At 44.0% G+C, this 18553-nt stretch overlaps 2 protein-coding genes across 4 annotated transcripts; one reads left to right on the plus strand and one right to left on the minus strand.

Annotated features, from left to right (window-relative positions):
* Positions 1-2581: 2581 nt before the first annotated feature.
* aaas (achalasia, adrenocortical insufficiency, alacrimia) lies at positions 2582-8642 on the minus strand. 3 transcript variants are annotated; one of them, XM_070910681.1, is made up of 17 exons: positions 8536-8642; positions 8201-8343; positions 7815-7942; positions 7291-7346; positions 7088-7179; positions 6929-6975; positions 6238-6336; positions 5690-5833; positions 5303-5423; positions 5091-5215; positions 4703-4763; positions 4510-4591; positions 4231-4327; positions 3890-3957; positions 3697-3778; positions 3489-3573; positions 2582-2825 (listed from the first exon to the last, which is right to left on the minus strand). In XM_070910681.1, the coding sequence occupies exons 2-17, from the start codon at positions 8309-8311 to the stop codon at positions 2670-2672; spliced, it is 1554 nt and encodes a 517-aa protein (XP_070766782.1). In that variant the 5' UTR covers positions 8312-8343; positions 8536-8642; the 3' UTR covers positions 2582-2669. The 3 variants fall into 3 exon arrangements, with proteins under 3 accessions (XP_070766782.1, XP_070766781.1, XP_070766784.1); XM_070910680.1 differs by having other exon boundaries at positions 4501-4591; XM_070910683.1 differs by lacking the exon at positions 8536-8642 and having other exon boundaries at positions 4231-4300; positions 4501-4591; positions 7815-7934; positions 8235-8311.
* Positions 8643-11180: 2538 nt separating this feature from the next.
* Positions 11181-18055, plus strand: map3k12 (mitogen-activated protein kinase kinase kinase 12). Its single transcript, XM_070910618.1, has 13 exons — positions 11181-11643; positions 13314-13497; positions 13601-13792; positions 13889-14047; positions 14355-14513; positions 14712-14820; positions 15015-15124; positions 15365-15481; positions 15585-15719; positions 15835-16558; positions 16646-16713; positions 16859-17156; positions 17900-18055. The coding sequence occupies exons 1-13, from the start codon at positions 11181-11183 to the stop codon at positions 18053-18055; spliced, it is 2874 nt and encodes a 957-aa protein (XP_070766719.1).
* The last annotated feature ends 498 nt before the right edge of the window (positions 18056-18553 follow it).

An 18553-nucleotide genomic window follows, 5' to 3' on the forward strand; every position in this document is an offset into this window, starting at 1 on the left:
CATTCTCTGTCAACCCGCTTCCTGAGATCCAGTCATGTTTCCCATGGCCCACTGTTGACGGGAATGAGTCAGAGCCAGGAGGAAGAGGGACCAAGCGAACAAGTTATGGAGAACAGAAACATGACTTGATGTCACTTATTTATTGTCTAACCTGAGTGGGCAGAGTTGAGGTAGGACTGGACGGGTTCACTTTGTAAGTAAGACAAGCCCCCTTTCCACTACAGAACAGCCGCACAACCTGTCCCAGTCCTACTCCACCTCCCCCCCCGTTTCCCTCCTGACACACAAATACGGCATTTTGAATCAGTGTAGACAAAAATAAATATTCTCAGTAAGTAAAATCCGATCCAGGTGCTCCAGGCCTGTCCATCGCGAGCAGGAGCAAAACCTTTACTGTGTATTATAAATCCTTGGTTCTATTGTTGTAAAAGTCTGTGTTTATAAACAACCAGATGGTTTTATATATATTTCCACATTATGTGTGTACATGTGTCTTTATGCACACCAACACTTTTTGGAAAGTGAGGTTACATTTGGGATGTATGTTTCAATGTCCTGTACCCCTTGACTGCCCATCAGAGGAAGGCCCAGTTCTCATTCAAAAATTTGAGGGAAATTTGTTTTGCTTTTTTTATTGTAGTCATCCAGATTGTTTAAAGCTACCTCACGCTGAAAAACAAAGTGAAAATGTTGAGTTTAAATCTGGGCTGACCAAAAATTAGCTTTCAGATGGATCTGGGGCTGAATGGCCATCTTTGCTTTGGGTTGCTCTCTCTTCAGAAGGTGCTATGAGTTCTGTAATTCAGTTTCCACCAAACCCCCCCCCCCCCCCCCCCCAACCCTAATTCCCACTAGCCTCACACCACACACTCACACTCCACCCTGGAGGAGGGGTGCAGTCGGGTTAAGAAAGGGGAGACAGGGGCTACATTTGGAGGCCTCCTCTGGAGTCCAGACCCCCGAAGCTGAACGCGGGTCTCCGAGGACGGTTGCTCTAAAACAACCAGGGTGGGTTGTATCTGTGTGTGTGTGAGGGCGTGTACATTTTTTGAATTAATTTTATTATGATCATTTTTGTTTTTATTTTGTTACACTTCTAATTGATGTAAATTGGAAAATAAAAGGAAAACCGAATTAAGAATGAAGCTGATTTTTAATTGAGTTTTGAATAAAAACAGAAATGGCGTGGGGACGTATTTCTTCTTTCAACAGAACCATTCATGTGTGCTTAAATGTTTATTCTTTTGTTATACTTGTATTTCATGAGGTCAGCTACTCTTGACTATGAGTGCATAGTCTGTGTGTGTGAGTGTGTGAAAGTTGAAGACTGGGATGCAAGTGTGTATTTTGATATGAGAGAATCTCATAACAAAAGGAACAAAAGTACTGTATTCGTTCTGCGGTTTCAGGGTGTGGCTGGGCGTAGTTGGCTCCTGTTTGTCTGAACTAATAGGAATAAATAAAGAACATTTTGTTGACTGGAATCAAATATTTTGTAGGGTAAAAGGTACAACTGAACAGCTGCATCTGTCTGTACTGTGGCCAGCATCCTCTCCGGTCTGTCCTGAGTAATAAAAGCTTGACTTAAGCCATCACGGTGACATATTCTTATTTAAAATCAAATGTACCATTAGTGATCCAAACCTACAATTTAATGTACAAAAGGCCTGCTTTACATTTCATAAATATGCATATAAAAATATGCCTGACTAAAAATATGCACCTTATTCTGAACTAAAAATCAATGGCAATTATTGTGAAAAGACCGGAAAAAAACTAAATTAGATCACATTTAATGGGAAGTTCATTTTTAGTTCTGTATATGTGAAAAAAGTTGAATATAAAACCTTTCATGGCTCCACAGGAAGCTGCAATGTCCGATAAATTGCCTGAAGAGACTACTTTGAGTCAATGTCGGTTGGGGTTAAAGACTACAAACTTGAAAGTGAAAAAATATCTGGGGGTGTGGAGTTAGAAAGAAGTTAGCTTACCAGATCTCTGTAGCCCACTACTCATCTCTGCTTCAGGCTGACAGCCCAGAGGCAACATTAGCCGCTACTAGAATAACACACCCGAATCTCCGATCTCACTGTGGGGTTCCACTGCATTGTGGGTAATGTAGGCTCAATGTTTTGACAATGAAGAATGCTAGAAATAGAAAATATTGGCAGTGTACCAAATACATATGACATACTAATACTATACAGTACGTACTACATAGTATACTGTATACTTTACCGTTGATTGATGATACAATCAATCTTCGACCTTAGAAAGCCAATCAGATATCAAAATGTATTTCCTAAGATGAAATATTTATGTTTCACAAAACTTTTGGAGCTGTTTCACCACCATCAACTATTTATTTATTATTATAACTATCATTTACCTTAATTGTTTTCAGCTGTGAGTTGCTCCTCCATTTCCTTTGTGCATTGCATTGTGGGAGAATTGTTTAGTATGCATTCTGTCTCCTTTGACTTTTGTATTTTGAACGCACCACATACTAAAAGCTCTGGAGCACAAATTCCACATTTCTAATTAGTTTAATTGTTTTGACAAATCAGAGAACAAACAAGTGTTAGTATAGCAAGAACGGTGGGCACATTTATTGAAAATCCATGATAACAACAATAACTTGTGAGTGAGTGATAGTGGGCGAGGTTCGGTCAAGAGATGAGCTCTGTAAAGAGCGACTGATTGGCAAAGTCTGCAGGCCTTGCCTGAGGGCGTGGCAGTGACGGACTGCCACTGAGGCCCAAATGGGGGACGCCAGCACTCAGGAAGTAGAAAGGCACGTGGGTAATTCTTCCACTGGACCAACACTGAGAACAGAGAGAGAAATGTTACTTTGGAGGTGTAGGTGCTGAGGGAGCAGCAAATGTGGTTATTCATCGATGAGGGTTTCTGCAGGGCTCACCAACTTAAATTTGAGACTATTTAAAACCACACAGAATATAATTTATACCCATTTGATGATTGTACCAGCCAAAGTATGAAATAAAAGTATGATGGAAAACCAGAAGGGACGATATAGCCCAGAATTATATTATTATATTACATTTTTATCAATACATCCCAGCAGTTTAAAACAACAATTCCTAATCATTTATTAATGTGACCAGGCCTCAGATAAGTGTCAAAAAATGATAATTAAAAATGATTAATTAATTGAAGTTTGCTAAAAATCAACACCTGCCAATTATGAGAGCTTCCTAGATACTGTTGCCAGCTGTTCACTAAAGTCTGATAGTGTTAACGACCCAAAAAAGGACTGAACAGGCCACTGTGCGCACTGTCGAAATAATACCACTTTTAGTTTAAAAGTGTATAGCTCCTGATAGTTTGTTGAGGAAACTGTATTCAATGCTTTTTAAGACTTTACAAGACCTGCAGATACCCTGTCTATGACTGAAACCACCACATTATTTACAAAACTTAAACTAATATGAGAGAAAAAACAGAAATGATATGGGGTAAAGACAGACCACAGTGAGCAGAGCGCCATGCTGAAAACTTGGGTGGAACTGCATCAGTCTTGGCTCGGCGCCCAGCTCCCCTTGAACAAAACCACTAAACAGACAAACACAAGAAATATTCAGTACATGCAGAAGTACTACCTTTGGAAATGCAATACTTTTGAGCTCTGCTAAAACTACACAAATATGAAATGCAACCACACATAACAGTACAAACCATGGCAAAAGCTCAAAAATGGGGTTGGTTCTCGTCTTAAACATGGCTATGATTGTACATCGGTCTGCTGCCTGTGGATCACCTGAGAGAACAGATAAGACGGAGATGAGTTATTAAAACTTCTACTAAAAATAACACCAGTATAATACCGACAGGGTTCATGGTGGGTGAATTGAAGAAAAGTGAGAAAGACCTTTGAGAAGCACGGCAAGCCTCTCTCCTGTTGGGTCCCACGCTAAAGACTGGATCTCTCCACCAACACTGGCAGACAAATGAGACAGGGGTGAGCGACACTGGCGCTGACTGTAAGTGGCTGTAATGTTACAGATAGGATGCTGCAGACAGAAGTCAAGCAGCACTGAATACTGCCTGCCTGCTGATTTGTGCTCATCAAATGCAATAGTCTCTTTTTTTGGCAAGCACAGTGCTCCAGTCTTGCTGTTTCTCTCTGGGCCTTTTTGGAAGCTTCTCGCTGTTTTTGATGTAGTTAAGCTGACAGACGGCCCAATTAGCGATTTGGTTTAGAGCTCTTACATGATGTCTCCATCTGGTGTGTTAAAGGTTGTCTCCGATAGGTCAGCCACCACCGCTGCTGCCTGTGGCCCTTTTGATGTGCTCGTAGGTACGCCTGCTGAATAGCAACGACATCACACAGGTCAACTTCTTTTACTCTTTAACGCATCAAAATACCTGCTAAGTTACACAAATTAGCGAAAGCATTTTAATCACGTTTTCATCCAACCAATTCAAGATCAACAATTATCAACAAGGCTGTATATTCTACAAAAGAACTGGTCAGATAACCTGGTGTACCAGTAAAGGTCAGAGCATAGATGACCGTCTCTCCCTGTACAGTGAAGAGAAGTCGACTCCCGTCTGGACTCCAGCAGCCGGACTAACCAAAACAAACAAACGTAGATTCATAATTATTTAATGAATATGTGATTTAGAAAACGTTTGGTTACATAATGGAACAATAACTTTGAAAGTGGAGACAAGTTTTCACCTGGCAGCGCCCTTTAACACATGGCCAACGCTCGCAGGTCCACATCCTGGTCTCCCAAACCCTGAACAGAAGAAACTTTCCTTATCCATGTGTAAAAATCTCCACTTCCTTTCCACTTATTATCTTGTAACACCTGCTAAACTCCAGACTATGCCACTAACCCCTTGCATGTTCATAAATATTCATGAAAGGTGAGCGGGCCGTGATTATAATACTGCAAGTGGCCATTTAACTTGGGTCCACACACCCTAATCATGATATTTCACACATATTCAGTGGCAGCTTTACGTATCCTTCCCTTGAGATGTGCTCTGTAGCTCTAAAAGGAAGGAGGGTAGATTAGCAAATCTTTCGATATTCTTTGAATCTCTGAGGTGCTGCCGCTAACCTGAACAGGGCAGATGGTGTAGAAGCCAGGACATGGCTGCCATCAGGGGACCAGGACAGGAAGGTGACCCCACCTCCTCCAACACGCTGAAGTGGCACACAGCTTTCTGAAGCTACATCCCAAACCTGAAAGATACATTGATGCCAAATGTCACTTTGTGACTCACTTCTTGCAAGATTAACTGGACTTACAGATGAAGCAGTCGCTTGTACCATCATTGCAGTGTCCATGGGCGAGGCAGACAGGAGGAGAGATCCGCTTGGAGACCAGGCGATGGAAGTGACAGGAGAGTGACCGGGATGAGACAAAACCTGAGCACAACCAGACGAAGGCCTGGACGGGTCGAGAGGAAGAAGAGCACAGCACAGGAAAATACTTTGAGGGTTTCTGCAGTGTTCAACAAGTAACATTGAAGACCTTTTTTAGCCAGTAACCACATACAAAAAAATTAACTAGTGCTGCCTACAGCAGGCAAGAAAAAATATTCAATTCCTTTGTTTTCCTTTGTAAATGAAATTCAACACTTTTGAATACCTTCTGAGGCCTTTTTTAAAATACTTTTCAAGACCTGCAGATACACTGAGAGGGAGTTTACGTACCTGGTTGACAATGAGCAGGGGTCCACGTGCCAGACCAGTAAACAGTTTTGGCAAGCGACAGCGAGGGCAGACGCACATAGCGGCTTCCACTGCACTGCTGCAACACTCCTCTGTAGACGGTGCTTCAGTGTGGGAGTTGTGGCACTGAAAGACAAAAGGAGACCGAGAGATCAAAAACAACGCAGCTCTACGAGGCTGACCTGCAGTCTGTACGTCGCCTGTCCTGGAGACACACAGCTTTGTCGTGATTGGAACAAGAGTTGCATCCAAGTACTTCTACAGATTAGAACTGACATTCTGTTATCATGAAAAGTGAACACTTCGGCGCTCTCCCAAGGCTGGACTACTTTTTATTATCTCAGTATCAGAAATATACAGGTATCTTACAACTCTGCTTTTTTAGACTACTCCTGCTAGATCCGTGTTTCGTGTCATTGTTTTTATCTTACAGTGTAAAACTTTTTAAATGAGGGATAGGCAGCGTACACTTTAATGCCTGAACTGTCCTTCTGGCAGTGTGTGCCTTCTTCAGAGTTTAGTTAAGGTACCTTTTGGGGTTGTAGATCTTAATGGAGTCATCCAGTAGGGCTACAGCAAATTTATCTGTATGAGGATGCCAGGCAAAGGCTCGCACCACACAGTCAGACCTGGTAAAGCAAGAGGGATTAGAGAAGAGAAAGGTCACTGACCACTGACTGATTTAATTCTTGTTTAAAATACAGCTTCAAACCATTGCCTAAAAACACTGCAAATGTATATAAAGATCCTAAAACTGTGCAACCATTTATGTAAAGCCTTCAACTAAAGATTGTTTTCCATGAATCTGACAATTATTTTCCAGATAATTCGATTCATCGTTTTGGTCTATAAAACATCAGAAAAACGTCCATCACAATGTTCTGGTGCAAAAAATCACCCAAAAGTTTATCCAATCAAAACCTGAAGATATGCAATTTACTTTAATGTAGGACAAAGAAAAGCAGCAGATCCTCACATTTGAGAGCCTGGATCGATCAGATGTTTGGCATTTTTGCCTGAAAAATTGATTGTCAGAACTGTTGTGGATAAAGTTACTGTTGATGGACAAAAGGATGAATCAACTAATTGTTGCCACTCTACAATTATATTCATATTAAAAACTGTTAGTCCACCACCAATTTCTTCATAATAAATAATATCGTCAATCATTTGCCCTTTGAGACCAAAAATAAAACTACAGATTACGAAGATGGCACTTACCAGTTCAGAACTTGTGAAAACTCAGCAATCATGTCCTCACTGCTCAACTGTGGAACAAATGACAAACAGGTTAACACACATTTTAACACATCACAACAAATATCTGGTAATTAAGTGTATTGTTGTCAACAACGTATTTAACCAGCAAGCACAACCTACTGTGAGATGAGGAAACAAGGAACCGTGAAAGGAAGAGACCCTTCGGAGCAACGCCAGGATACAACCAGAACTCACTGACAGCCATTTAGGCACTACAAGAGCACGAGATACAAGAGAGTTAATGTACGTACACACATCAGTGGATATGTAGGATCATGTCATTATGTGTTAAAGCAAAACAGAAGATATCGTGCCTCACGTACCCTCTGTGTGTGAGTTGGTAATTTCATTGAGTAGCCCTGTGAGGCCACCATCCCGCCTGAAATGGACAGAGATAAGCTGCGTACAATATCTTTGTCTGTGATAGATGTGAGAAATTATTGATAGGACAGTAAACTGTGATGTGGTCTCTTGTGATATCATCAAATGGAGCTGTATGTTGTAAAAGCATGAAGTAAGAAATCATTCCATTTTAACTGTACTGCATTATACCGACAGATGTTTCTATTATGATGTCCAACTCATTGATCACAATGAGGGTAGGCTAAACAGAAACACCTTTCTGTATAATACAATGCAGTCCAACAGCACCACAAACTACATCCCCCTAAATTATCATAGAGTTGAATCAACACATCTCTAAAACAGTTTCAACAAAAACTGGACATTATAACTTTGTATTGGACTGCATTAGTTTTTGCTAGGTGTACATAATAAAAAAGTGGTATATACTGTATGCTATAATTCCCACACCTAATCTGTGTCTGTGTGTGTGTGTGTTACATACCATGCTGCTGCACTCCTCATCCACAGTGTTTCAGAGTGGTCCAGGAAGGCCGCCTTGCTGCTGCTTTCTGTGCGACTGTGGAGCTTCAGAGACTCTCGGGGGAAATACAAACTCAGAGGACTTGAGTCCTGCAGAAAACACACGAACATACAATGAACCTTTACTAGGCGCAGTACAAATACATAAAATTACAGTACGTTACATGGTTGTCTTCTGGATCCAGGTCGGGCTGTGATTTTGGATCCCTGCCCATAACCACCAAACGTTTAATCAACAAGTGAGCTGGAATGTCACTGGAAACATGATTATTCTAATGCCGTTTAGTAAGAGATTACACATTATATCTAAGCGGGCTGTATAGTAGCCACAGCAGCTCTGAATCAGACCTGTTTCGCTCGGTCTTCAGTGGTGGTTCCTGACAGCAGCTCGTTGTTGGACTCGCACAGAGTGGTCTGTCCGGAGGGCAGCGGAGGGGGAAACAGCGCCAGAGAGCACATCTTCAACACGGTGAAACCCGGCCACCAAAACCCTGGAAACACACCATGGGTCAGTCAGGTAAACACAGTAAGTTAGTGGTGGATGTAACGTTTCACACCAGGAATACAGTGGACAAACTGCTAACGGTTAAAGTTAGCTAGCATAGCTGGCTCCAGCTAACTAGTTTGGTATCGGCCTGGTTTTGGCAACATTCGCTCTACGTTTTATACGTCGTGTCATTTACCTTGTAGTGTGTCCTGTTGAATGCGGTCAATTATCGTGCGCTGTGTTTCCAAACAACATAAAAGGACACGCTACACTGTTGTGACACTTTCGGTTGTCTACTTCAAATTAATCCCACCGGGTTGGCTACGGCAAGTCAGAGGGACAAACAGTGCGGAGTTCAGCTACAAAGCACAAACCGGACAGAGCTGATGTGCTGCCCCCTTCAGGACACAGAGCGACGTTGCATCCACTCTGAGCCAAACAGGTACCAACTGTTTCTTGTTAAAGAGTTGAGACACCTGAAATAAATCAATCACTTTATTTAACTTCTACAAGTCGAGTTGTTTCCACATCGATTTGTCCCTGTAGTGTATTTCCTCATCATATTATTGACCACATTATAAGCATAAACAAGCATCTGATTTGTGATAAGATAAGAAAAGATAAGCTATAACTTTATTTATCCCGAGAGAATTATTGTACACCAGTTGCAGTACAAATTAGGAAATAGTGCAAATATTAAAAATAAAATATCAATAAGGTGCAATCCAAAATATACACAATGCCAAAAATATAAACAGATTAACGGTGAGGATCGTTCTTAGTGGGTTGCATAGGTTGTAGATATCTATGAGAAGTGGCATATAGCTATGTATGTACAATATCAAATACAGGTGACTGTATATGGTTGATTTGGATTCAATGTTATGTCCATGATATTGCACATTATGCCCAAGATGAAGATAAAGATGCTGCCTTTCTCTCCTCACCAGGGAGGGGAAAGCGCATGGTCAGTGGCACACCAGCATCCCTGGAGCCGGCGGGGATTCAGCGTGTCTTGCTCAAGGACACATCGGCAGCAGCATCATCATCATTAGCAGCAGCAGCAGCAGGGTGGATGCTGGTCATGATCCGGGACTGTGTGGTTAGAGCACGGCTCAAACATAGAAATCAGTGATTGAAACGCGCCCATAATGAGACAGTTTGGGAATATGGAAATAATGGATGTGATGATGGAAAACTGATAGCCGCTTCCGTGTGTGTGTATGTGTTTGCAGAGGGTGGTGGTAGCGCCCCCTTGCGGCACAACTCGCATTTCCGTGACGTCAATTCAGCACTGGGAAGGAGACAGCTCCCTCCCCCAAAAAACCCAGCGCGCCTCACGTTGCATGGGTCCCCGGTTATTGATAACACAATTTGCCCGCTGGGATCCATCCCAGTAACGTGGAACTCGTGGATACGGGGACTGGAAATACAACAGGCAGCCCGGACCGAAGAAAAACAACGATCTGCTCGTTATCACCGACACATAGAAAGCCGAGCCCACCCCTTCACTTGACAACGCGACATCAACCAGGCAGAAAGGTATGGGAATGTCATACTATCCCGGTTAAATGCTGATTGAATAAGAAATCAGGTATCGCAGGACGTTTAGGTATGATGCCGTTGCTTGGTGCGGGAGCGTTCACGCCGCTCACACTGCACCAATGAACTGATGCTGCCAAGAAACGAATCATCGTCGATGAATGCTAGAAAATCATATTTGTGCAGCGAGAAAGCCCACAGTACGAAATATTTGTGTTGATGCCAACGTTGAGTAAATGTACAGACGCTGCGGCAGTTTCACTTGGCATGGACCATAGTAGGCATCGGGCTTGCAATTCATGCACGTCGTCGGCTATGATGCTGCTGAGTGTCATCATCACATCCTCGGTTATTTAAAGATTGATCTTCCTGCGTTTGTGTGCGTGTGTGCACTGCTCCTTCCCACAGGCCCGGTGGTTGTTTATTGCCCGTTTTCTTTTTTTTTCCACGCTCTCATTTCGCTCAGTCGCCGCGGCTCTTCTCATGCAGTGGTGCAGTACAAGAAATGGAGCTGGTGTAGAATATGTGAATTGGATACATGTGCTCTCTCTCTCTCTCTCTCTCTCTCTCTCTCTCTCTCTCACACACACACATGCACGCACGCACACGGACGTACGTACACATCTACACCGATGTGGTTATGCAATTCGTCATATTCTTGCACACAATGCTCTTCACTTGATGCATGACGGACGACATATGGGAGCTGCTGAGTGGCTCTGCTCTGATCTTGTCGGACACTGATGCGCCTCAGAGGGACAGTTAAAGAACAGGTGACATGCAGGGCCGTGGACTGTACAACCTCCTCTGGTCGATTCATTCATAAAGCCCATCTCCACTCTGGGTGATGGCTCCACTGGGCAGGCTGGTTCTCCCATTCATAGACACGGAGATGAGGCTTTACTGCATGATTCAGACAGAATTTGGTTGTGAAAATGGAGCGACTGAGTGGTTAAACTGAGGCACTGGCTGGATGCCCAACTCACAGCAGGACTCTATTGTTTTGGCGTTTTGCATTGGTTGAATAAAAGAAAGTTAGTGGAAACTCTAGTCATTTCCTAAAAGATCAAAAGGTGTCAGTCATTTCAGCACCGGACAGCTCCACGCTGCAAATGGAGCTGTCCAGTGCTGAAATGAATCAACACTTAGTAAGTAGACTGTTTACCTGTTAACATAAAAATGAAACATGGCTATGCTAACTATTATAAATCATTCTTGTTATCATAAATCTCCTGCAGGCTTTCTTCTCATCTTCCCATCCTCCATCCACCCTAACCTGCTGTGTTGGGGAAACCCCTGATGAGTGGGACCTGTATCCATGAGCCCCGCGCCCCTTCCCCCTCCCTGTCAGGCTTCAGTACCCCCATCTCAGAACCCCCCTATCGAAGACTCGATGGAGACACGCCTGCCTGCACCCCCGAAACGGACCTGACCCCAACACAGTGTGTCCTCCGTAACGTGCTGTCCATTGACACGGGTGGACAGGGGGCGCCGGGCGGCAGCAGCCCCACTCCCAGTGATGGACCCTCAGCCCACTTTGACAACAGCGTGCTAAAACTACATGAACATGAGGCCTGCCAGTGTGGCGCTGGGGCCGAGGCGGGGCACAGTCCAGAGGCTGGCGCTGTTCGGAGCCAGTCGGAGAACATTCGGCTACAATCAGGAAGTGGAGGTTTTTTGGAGGGACTGTTTGGCTGCCTAAAACCAGTCTGGACCATGATTGGAAAGGCCTACTCCACTGAACACAAACATAGCCATGAAGGTATGTGACAGTAAATGTTCCACTTCTGTGTTTTCCGACCCTCCTCTGTGTTTTGGACAGTGTATTTTAATGCCACAGAACACAGAAAAGTCAGACTAGTTTGTGACTTAAACATTCACTATATGAAAGTATTGTGGTGCCTTCGTAACCATGAAGATGCACCATAGAAAATGAATATCTGAGCTCATGGATGAAGCTTGACCTCCACGGTGGTGGAAGAAGTCTTCAGATCCATTACTTAAGTAAAAAGTACCAATTCAACAATCTAAAAAAAGCTCTTTATAAATAAAAGGCCTTACCTACTGGCAAAATGTACTTAAAGTATCAAAAGTAAAAGTACTTGTTCCGCAGAAGAATTGCACCTGACAGACATATTATCATATAGTACATTATTAGATTGTTAGTGATGTAACTACACAAAAGTTGGTGGTAGAGGTAGATCTGCTTTATATACAGTCAGGTAGTTTAGTCCAGTGGTTCCCAACCTTGGGGGTCGGCCCCCTCTAAAGGGTCACAAGATAAATCTGAGAGGTTGTGAGATGATTAATGGAAACTGATTTTTTTCTAATCTTTGCTTTTTTGTTTAGTCAAATATTGGATTATTTGACGTCTTTGGTCCTCAAATAGTTATTTAAATGAAACCATCTGAGAAGTTTTGAGGGGAAATGTCTCTTTGGTGGAACTGCTAACAACTCATAGACATCTGCAACATGACAAGGGGCCACAGCGACACACATTTAATCTTAATGCATCATTATTTATAAGATTATATGTTTTTTTTAATGTAAAATCTTAAAGTAACTAACTACAGCTGTCAGATAAATGTAGTAGAGTAAAAACTACAATATTTCCCCCTGAAACGTAGTGGAGCAGAAGTGTAAAGTACCAAAAAATGGAAATACTCAACTACAAGTACCTCAAATTGTAAAGTACAGTACTTGAGTGAATTTACTTTGTTTTTTTCCAACACTAGAGCTCCATTATTTTCATTGCTCTCTGACCGCCACCATGTCCCACCGGCAGCGTGACTGTGTTTACGGGTCCGTCAGCCCGTCTCACTCACAGTCATCAGCTCCAGTGAGTTTTCACAGCTGGCCAGAGGGAAGCATCATGTGCACCTGCCTCTGCTGCAGCAGCTCTCCGGAGATCTCGACACTTCAGTGGACCTCATGAAGAATTGATCTGCCTGTCTCTTTTATTCTGCCCAGCTCGTCTCTCTTTAGTGACCATGCTCTCACAGTCATTTAAGTAGAGTCCGTATGACAGATGACAGACAGATTAGACTATAAGTTGAGTGCTGTTTTTCCCTCAATTTTTCTCTTATCTCTGGATAGAAATGCAAGGTTCTGCTAGATAAGTTGTCAATATACCATTTGTTGGAACATGGCAGGCACTTTGTATGATATAATTGTGTCTTGCCAGCCCATTCTAATGTGTAGCATGGACCTAGCATTTGCTCAGAAAACCCCAGGACTCCTCCCTGTCCAAACTGGCAAGAGTACATATTGACATTTGGAGGATTCACAATGTATATGGATATCATTTCAGTAATCACTCAAAGGGTGCTACTGAAAGGACTCTGTTGCAATGCCCATGTTAATTCTGTGTAATGCTTCAGGATTTCCAATTTACTCGAGTTTGTTTTTGTTGGCTTGTTGGTCTTCGTTTAGAGTCCTGGGAGGTTCCTTTCGAGGAAATCTCCGACCTGCAGTGGGTAGGCAGCGGTGCGCAGGGGGCCGTCTTCCTTGGCAAGTTCCACGGAGAAGACGTGGCTGTAAAGAAAGTGCGGGACATCAAAGAGACCGAGATCAAACACCTCCGCAAACTCAAGCACCCCAACATCATCACTTTCAAGTGAGGAACCTCATGATATCCTTCAGGCGCACGCATCATTTAATTGCATAAATCACACTTCTGATATCGTGCTATGTTATCTGACTGCCGTGCTTCCTTTCAGGGGTGTGTGCACCCAGGCTCCTTGTTACTGCATCTTGATGGAATACTGTGCCCAAGGCCAACTCTATGAGGTGCTGAGGGCTGGCCGTAAAATCACCCCCTCCCTCCTGGTTGACTGGTCCATGGGCATTGCAGGTGGCATGAACTACCTACACCTCCACAAAATCATCCATCGAGACCTCAAGTCCCCCAAGTAAGTCGATGGATTCAACACAACGCAAGACCTGACATGTCAAGACAGATTCCTTATTATTTCCATGTGAAATTACATGTAATCTCATCTTTGCAGCATGCTTATTACACATGATGACCTGGTGAAGATCTCTGACTTCGGTACCTCAAAGGAGCTCAGCGACAAGAGCACCAAGATGTCGTTTGCCGGCACCGTAGCATGGATGGCTCCTGAAGTCATTCGGAACGAGCCAGTGTCAGAAAAGGTGGACATCTGGTAAGTCTGATAAACAGTGACATGTTTTCTAGCCTGCAAATACATCAGCACGTGTTTATTTTCTTGGCTTAGTTTAGCAATTTAGCAATGACCTTACTAACTACAGTAGAAGAGCAGATATAGTATCAATATCGTGAGTTTGTTATTTCACTGTTTCAAGGACATTTGTTCCTCTGAGGGATTTAAAGTTCTACTTGTCTTGTTGTGATGTTGTATGCACATAATGTCTTTCCTCTGACTGTTTTGTTGAAGAGATCTTGACCTCGATGAGGCTCCCTGAATAAATAAAGCTTGATTTAACTTTAAGGTCCTTTGGAGTGGTGCTGTGGGAGATGCTAACCGGAGAGATCCCTTATAAAGATGTGGACTCGTCTGCCATCATCTGGGGTGTGGGAAACAACAGCCTTCAGCTGCCCGTACCTGAGAGCTGCCCTGATGGCTTCAAGATCCTCCTCAGACAATGCTGGTGAGCAATGCCTGGAAATGGACAGTTAGATCGAGGAAAGAGAGGGCAAGAGAGGCAGAAAATTAGCAGAGTAGAGTAGTAGAAGAAAGGGCTGAGAGTAGATGCATGGGCAGGCGTTAGCCTGTGGTTTAAGGACTTGATTGATTTTACAGTGCACTGTAAATGTACACAGTTGTCTTTCCCATCTTGGATTTGCAGGAACTGTAAACCCAGGAATAGGCCCTCTTTCCGTCAGATCCTTCTTCATCTGGATATAGCGTCCGCTGATGTGCTGTCCACTCCACAAGAGACGTACTTCAAGTCTCAGGTATGGTTGCTTCTCCGAGTCTGAATATGGGAGATCTGTAGATGCACCGAAAGACACACAAATCATACATTTAAATATGCAGACATGATGTACACAAATAGACAAATAGATATGCACCCATGCAGTAATCAGACATTTACTGCCATACATAAGAGAGCTGGTTTTAAAGGTTAACAGAAATGTGCTGTCATCAGGCTGAATGGCGAGAAGAGGTGAAACAGCACTTTGAGAAGATTAAATCTGAGGGTACTTGTCTCCACCGGCTCGATGAGGAACTGATCAACCGACGCAGAGAGGAGCTCAGGTCTGATTTTTACTTTTAGATCTCATAGGTTCATGCTAACTGAGGGTGTCCAACCAGCAGATGATGGTACTTTTACTATGTTAGCTCGCATGTATGAGGCCACTTTCACTCTGTCCCATTTCTCGATGTCATTTCTGTTGTTTTGGATGACATAAGTGCCTCAAGTGCATGTCTATTGTGGAGGATTTGGAATCTCTCATGCGGATGCACAATGACATTAGCAGCCGCTTTTCTTCTCAGGCATGCTTTGGACATTCGTGAGCACTATGAGAGGAAACTGGAGAGGGCTAACAACCTTTACATGGAGCTCAGCGCTGTCATGCTGCAGCTGGAGCTCAAAGAGAAAGAGTTACAGAGGTGCAAATAAATCCATTTTTTGTCAAACGCTAACATTCTTTACATGATTAATAAGCCCCAACGCATTTACACTTTGGTGTCATTTGGTATATTTTTTTTCCAGGAGAGAGCAGTCTTTGGATAAGAAGTATCCAGGTTTGTTTAAGCACCACAGCTCCAGGCAGAGCAGCTCCTCCAACTCCATGGACAAACTCATCAAGAAGAGAAATGTCCCCCAGAAACTGCCTTCAGGAAAGAGGTATGCGATCTCATTTCAGTCGCTATTTGATAAAAGATTGATACTGAACTGGATAAATGAATATTCATTAGGCTTGTGGATTGTAGTTGTTGACTAATCCCTCCTACTCTTTCAGGCCAGACATCCTCAAGTCTGAGGTAATCATTCCCAAAATGGATTCCTCCGTGATGCAAGTCACTATCCCAGCCTGCCCCAACAGAAGCTCCACTTCTCCCAGCCGGTCTCGGAGGGTAAAGACCCGCCATCGCAAGCCCGGTAAGGGCAGCAGTGGGGACCTGGCTGGACTTAAGGCGAATCAGTCCTCCCCTAATAGGGACACAACTGCCCAGGTTAACAGTTCTACCAATAACACCTCCAAGCAGCTCCTGGAGCCCTCTGCAGCCCTGCGGGGCCTCAGCCATGAGCAGCAGCAGAGGCAGCTCTCCTCCTCCAGCCCTGACCTCATCTGCACCACACTAGAGGCAGAGGGCCAGGGAAAAGGGGAGCCCTCTGTGAGCGGGCTGGAGAGAGGGGGGAGCCTCAGTGCCTCTGCAGGGTTAGGGGGATCTGAGGTGGAGGCAGCCTGTCTGGATGATCTCACAGAAACTCCTCCACGCAGTGACACGCCGAGCGAGGACGCTGCATCGTTCCCGTTCTCCAGCAGCCCAGACTCACCGTGTGGGAGGGGGGCGGCAGCAGGGCGGGGGTCTCTGGGATCTCCTCGTCTGCCTCATGATGGGGAGGATAAAGAGGAGGGAGCTGGTGCGGTGAGGTTGCCCCGGGGGGCATCAGGGGGAATTGGGAGTCAGCACCTCACCCCTTCTGCCATTCTGTACAGGGCAGCTATCACACGCAAACAGGTACAGTGGATACAGATATCTGTTCATATTCCTCCTCAGCGTCCCTTTGATCATTTTCACTTGCATCTTTCCTGTTTCTGACTACAGAGGCGTGGAGTGTCATCAGAAGAGGAGGAGGGTGAAGTTGACAGTGAGGTTGAGTTACCACGGAGACGGTGAGTAACTTGCCGTCCTTCGTCACTGTAAAATTCCCTCAAGCCGTCTTCCCCCTCTGACAAGTTGCTGATTTATTCAGAGAACGAAGAATCATTTTTAATTTGCGTCATCATCGATTCGGTGGTTTTGTTGTTTCGTCTCCAGGCGTCCGACAAGCATCACCAAGTGCCAGTCGGTGTCTACCTTCAGCTCAGAGAACCTGTCGGTGTCGGACGGCGAGGAGGGCCACACCACCGACCACTCTCACAGCGGCACCCCCGACGTGGTCAGCACGAACACGGATGACAGGCTGGACGACCGCAGCGACGACCTCCTCTCTCAGGGGTCGGAGATCCCGGCGGACAACACCGATCCCGCGCAGGCTTCTGATGGCCTGTCGGAGAGAGACGGAGCCCTCGGCCAGGCCAAAGCTCAGCTGGACGCCGGGCAGAATCCTAATGAGGTAAAGAGGATCCACAGAGGATCGCATGTGTCAGTTTGTGTCATCTTCTTCGACTGATGTGAAAGCACCACAAAAACCAGTGGGTAGTGCGTATATCCATTTTATGTTACATTATTTTACATTTTTACTCCGTTACATTTATCTGACAGATATGGTTAGTAGTGACTTTTCAGTTAAAGATAGAAAAAAATACAAGGCATTATTAAAGATTAAACCAGTGGTTCTGAACCTTTTGACCTTTGACCTTTTACAAAAAACACTGTTTGGTTGGGGCCACATTTCAGATGTCTATGAGTTCTCAGATAGTTTAATTTAAATAACAGTTTGAGGCCCAAAGACGTAAAAAAAAAAAAAAAAAAAAGTCTAAAAAATGAATAACATTGATGTGTAGCAGAACTTTTTCAAGTCTTTTTTCCTTTCCTTTAATTATCATGACCCCCCCAGACTTATCGTGTGACCCTTACAAAGGGACCTGACCCCTAGGTTGGAAACCATTGAACGAAAGTACCTGACTGAATAATGTCATATGTAATAATACATCAGTCACAGGGGACATTTTTGTGCAGAGCGAGTACTTTTACTTATGATATTTTAAGTACATTTTGCTGATAATATAAGCAGAATATTACTTATAATGGAGTATTTCTTGCATTGTTGTATTAGTACTTTTACTGAAGTAAAGGATCTGAACACTTCCATCTGCTGTGGGTCGTGTATGACATTGTTTCCCACTCTCTCTTTAGAGTCGGGCTTTGTGTGACGATTCTGACTGTGACAGTGCTGAGCTGGATCAGTCAGGTAGCGGGGAGCCCAGCCGTCCTCCCAGTGCTGGAGCGTGGGCGCCGCCGTCTCAACCCTGTCAGGGGTCTCCACAGGCGCCCCATACAGGACCTCCATAGACCACTGGACACTAGCAGAGGCCTCCAGCTCTCCTACAGTGAACAACCATCACAGGCGTACACCAATCTGTCAGTGCAGTACATTACTGTTGTCATGAGGGATCACACCTACTACACCACTCAGACTATGACAAGTTGACTTATGGTGTCTCATAAGTTTGTTGGCTGGCAAACCTTCATCAGATGACATAGGACATTTGTCATAACCTGACATCAGATATTTTGGCAGCTTGTGACATCAGATAAATGTCATTTAAGTTCAGTAGGGTTTTTTTTAAAGGCAAAATAGTTACCAAGGTAACCTTAGCCACTGCTCCAGTTCAGCAAAAACCCTTCCACAGATGCACACGCACGCACAAGATACCACACTAGTTGTCCTTTAAACACTCTAATCCTCACTCTGGGAGCATCCTCCATGATACTCCACACACTAATGCATCAAATACTAATGAATAATAATGTAAATATCCATTACATGCCACATGAGAAATATCTAAC

This window comes from Enoplosus armatus, chromosome 8, assembly GCF_043641665.1.
Source record: "Enoplosus armatus isolate fEnoArm2 chromosome 8, fEnoArm2.hap1, whole genome shotgun sequence".
Lineage (NCBI taxonomy): Eukaryota > Metazoa > Chordata > Actinopteri > Centrarchiformes > Enoplosidae > Enoplosus > Enoplosus armatus.

What these genes read in the sequence shown, in the direction of transcription:
- aaas (XM_070910680.1), bottom strand. Translation starts at nt 8,311, where the DNA reads ATGTGCTCTCTGGCGCTGTTTCCCCCTCCGCTGCCCTCCGGACAGACC. An exon ending in GTGTTAAAGGGCGCTGCCAG is followed by an intron (nt 4,592 to 4,702) that starts GTGAAAACTTGT and finishes TGTTTTGGTTAG; the next exon opens with TCCGGCTGCTGGAGTCCAGA. An exon ending in GACCTTTACTGGTACACCAG is followed by an intron (nt 4,328 to 4,500) that starts GTTATCTGACCA and finishes GTTGCTATTCAG; the next exon opens with CAGGCGTACCTACGAGCACA.
- map3k12 (XM_070910618.1), top strand. Translation starts at nt 11,181, where the DNA reads ATGAGTGGGACCTGTATCCATGAGCCCCGCGCCCCTTCCCCCTCCCTG. An exon ending in CGAGACCTCAAGTCCCCCAA is followed by an intron (nt 13,793 to 13,888) that starts GTAAGTCGATGG and finishes TCATCTTTGCAG; the next exon opens with CATGCTTATTACACATGATG. An exon ending in AAACTGCCTTCAGGAAAGAG is followed by an intron (nt 15,720 to 15,834) that starts GTATGCGATCTC and finishes CTACTCTTTCAG; the next exon opens with GCCAGACATCCTCAAGTCTG.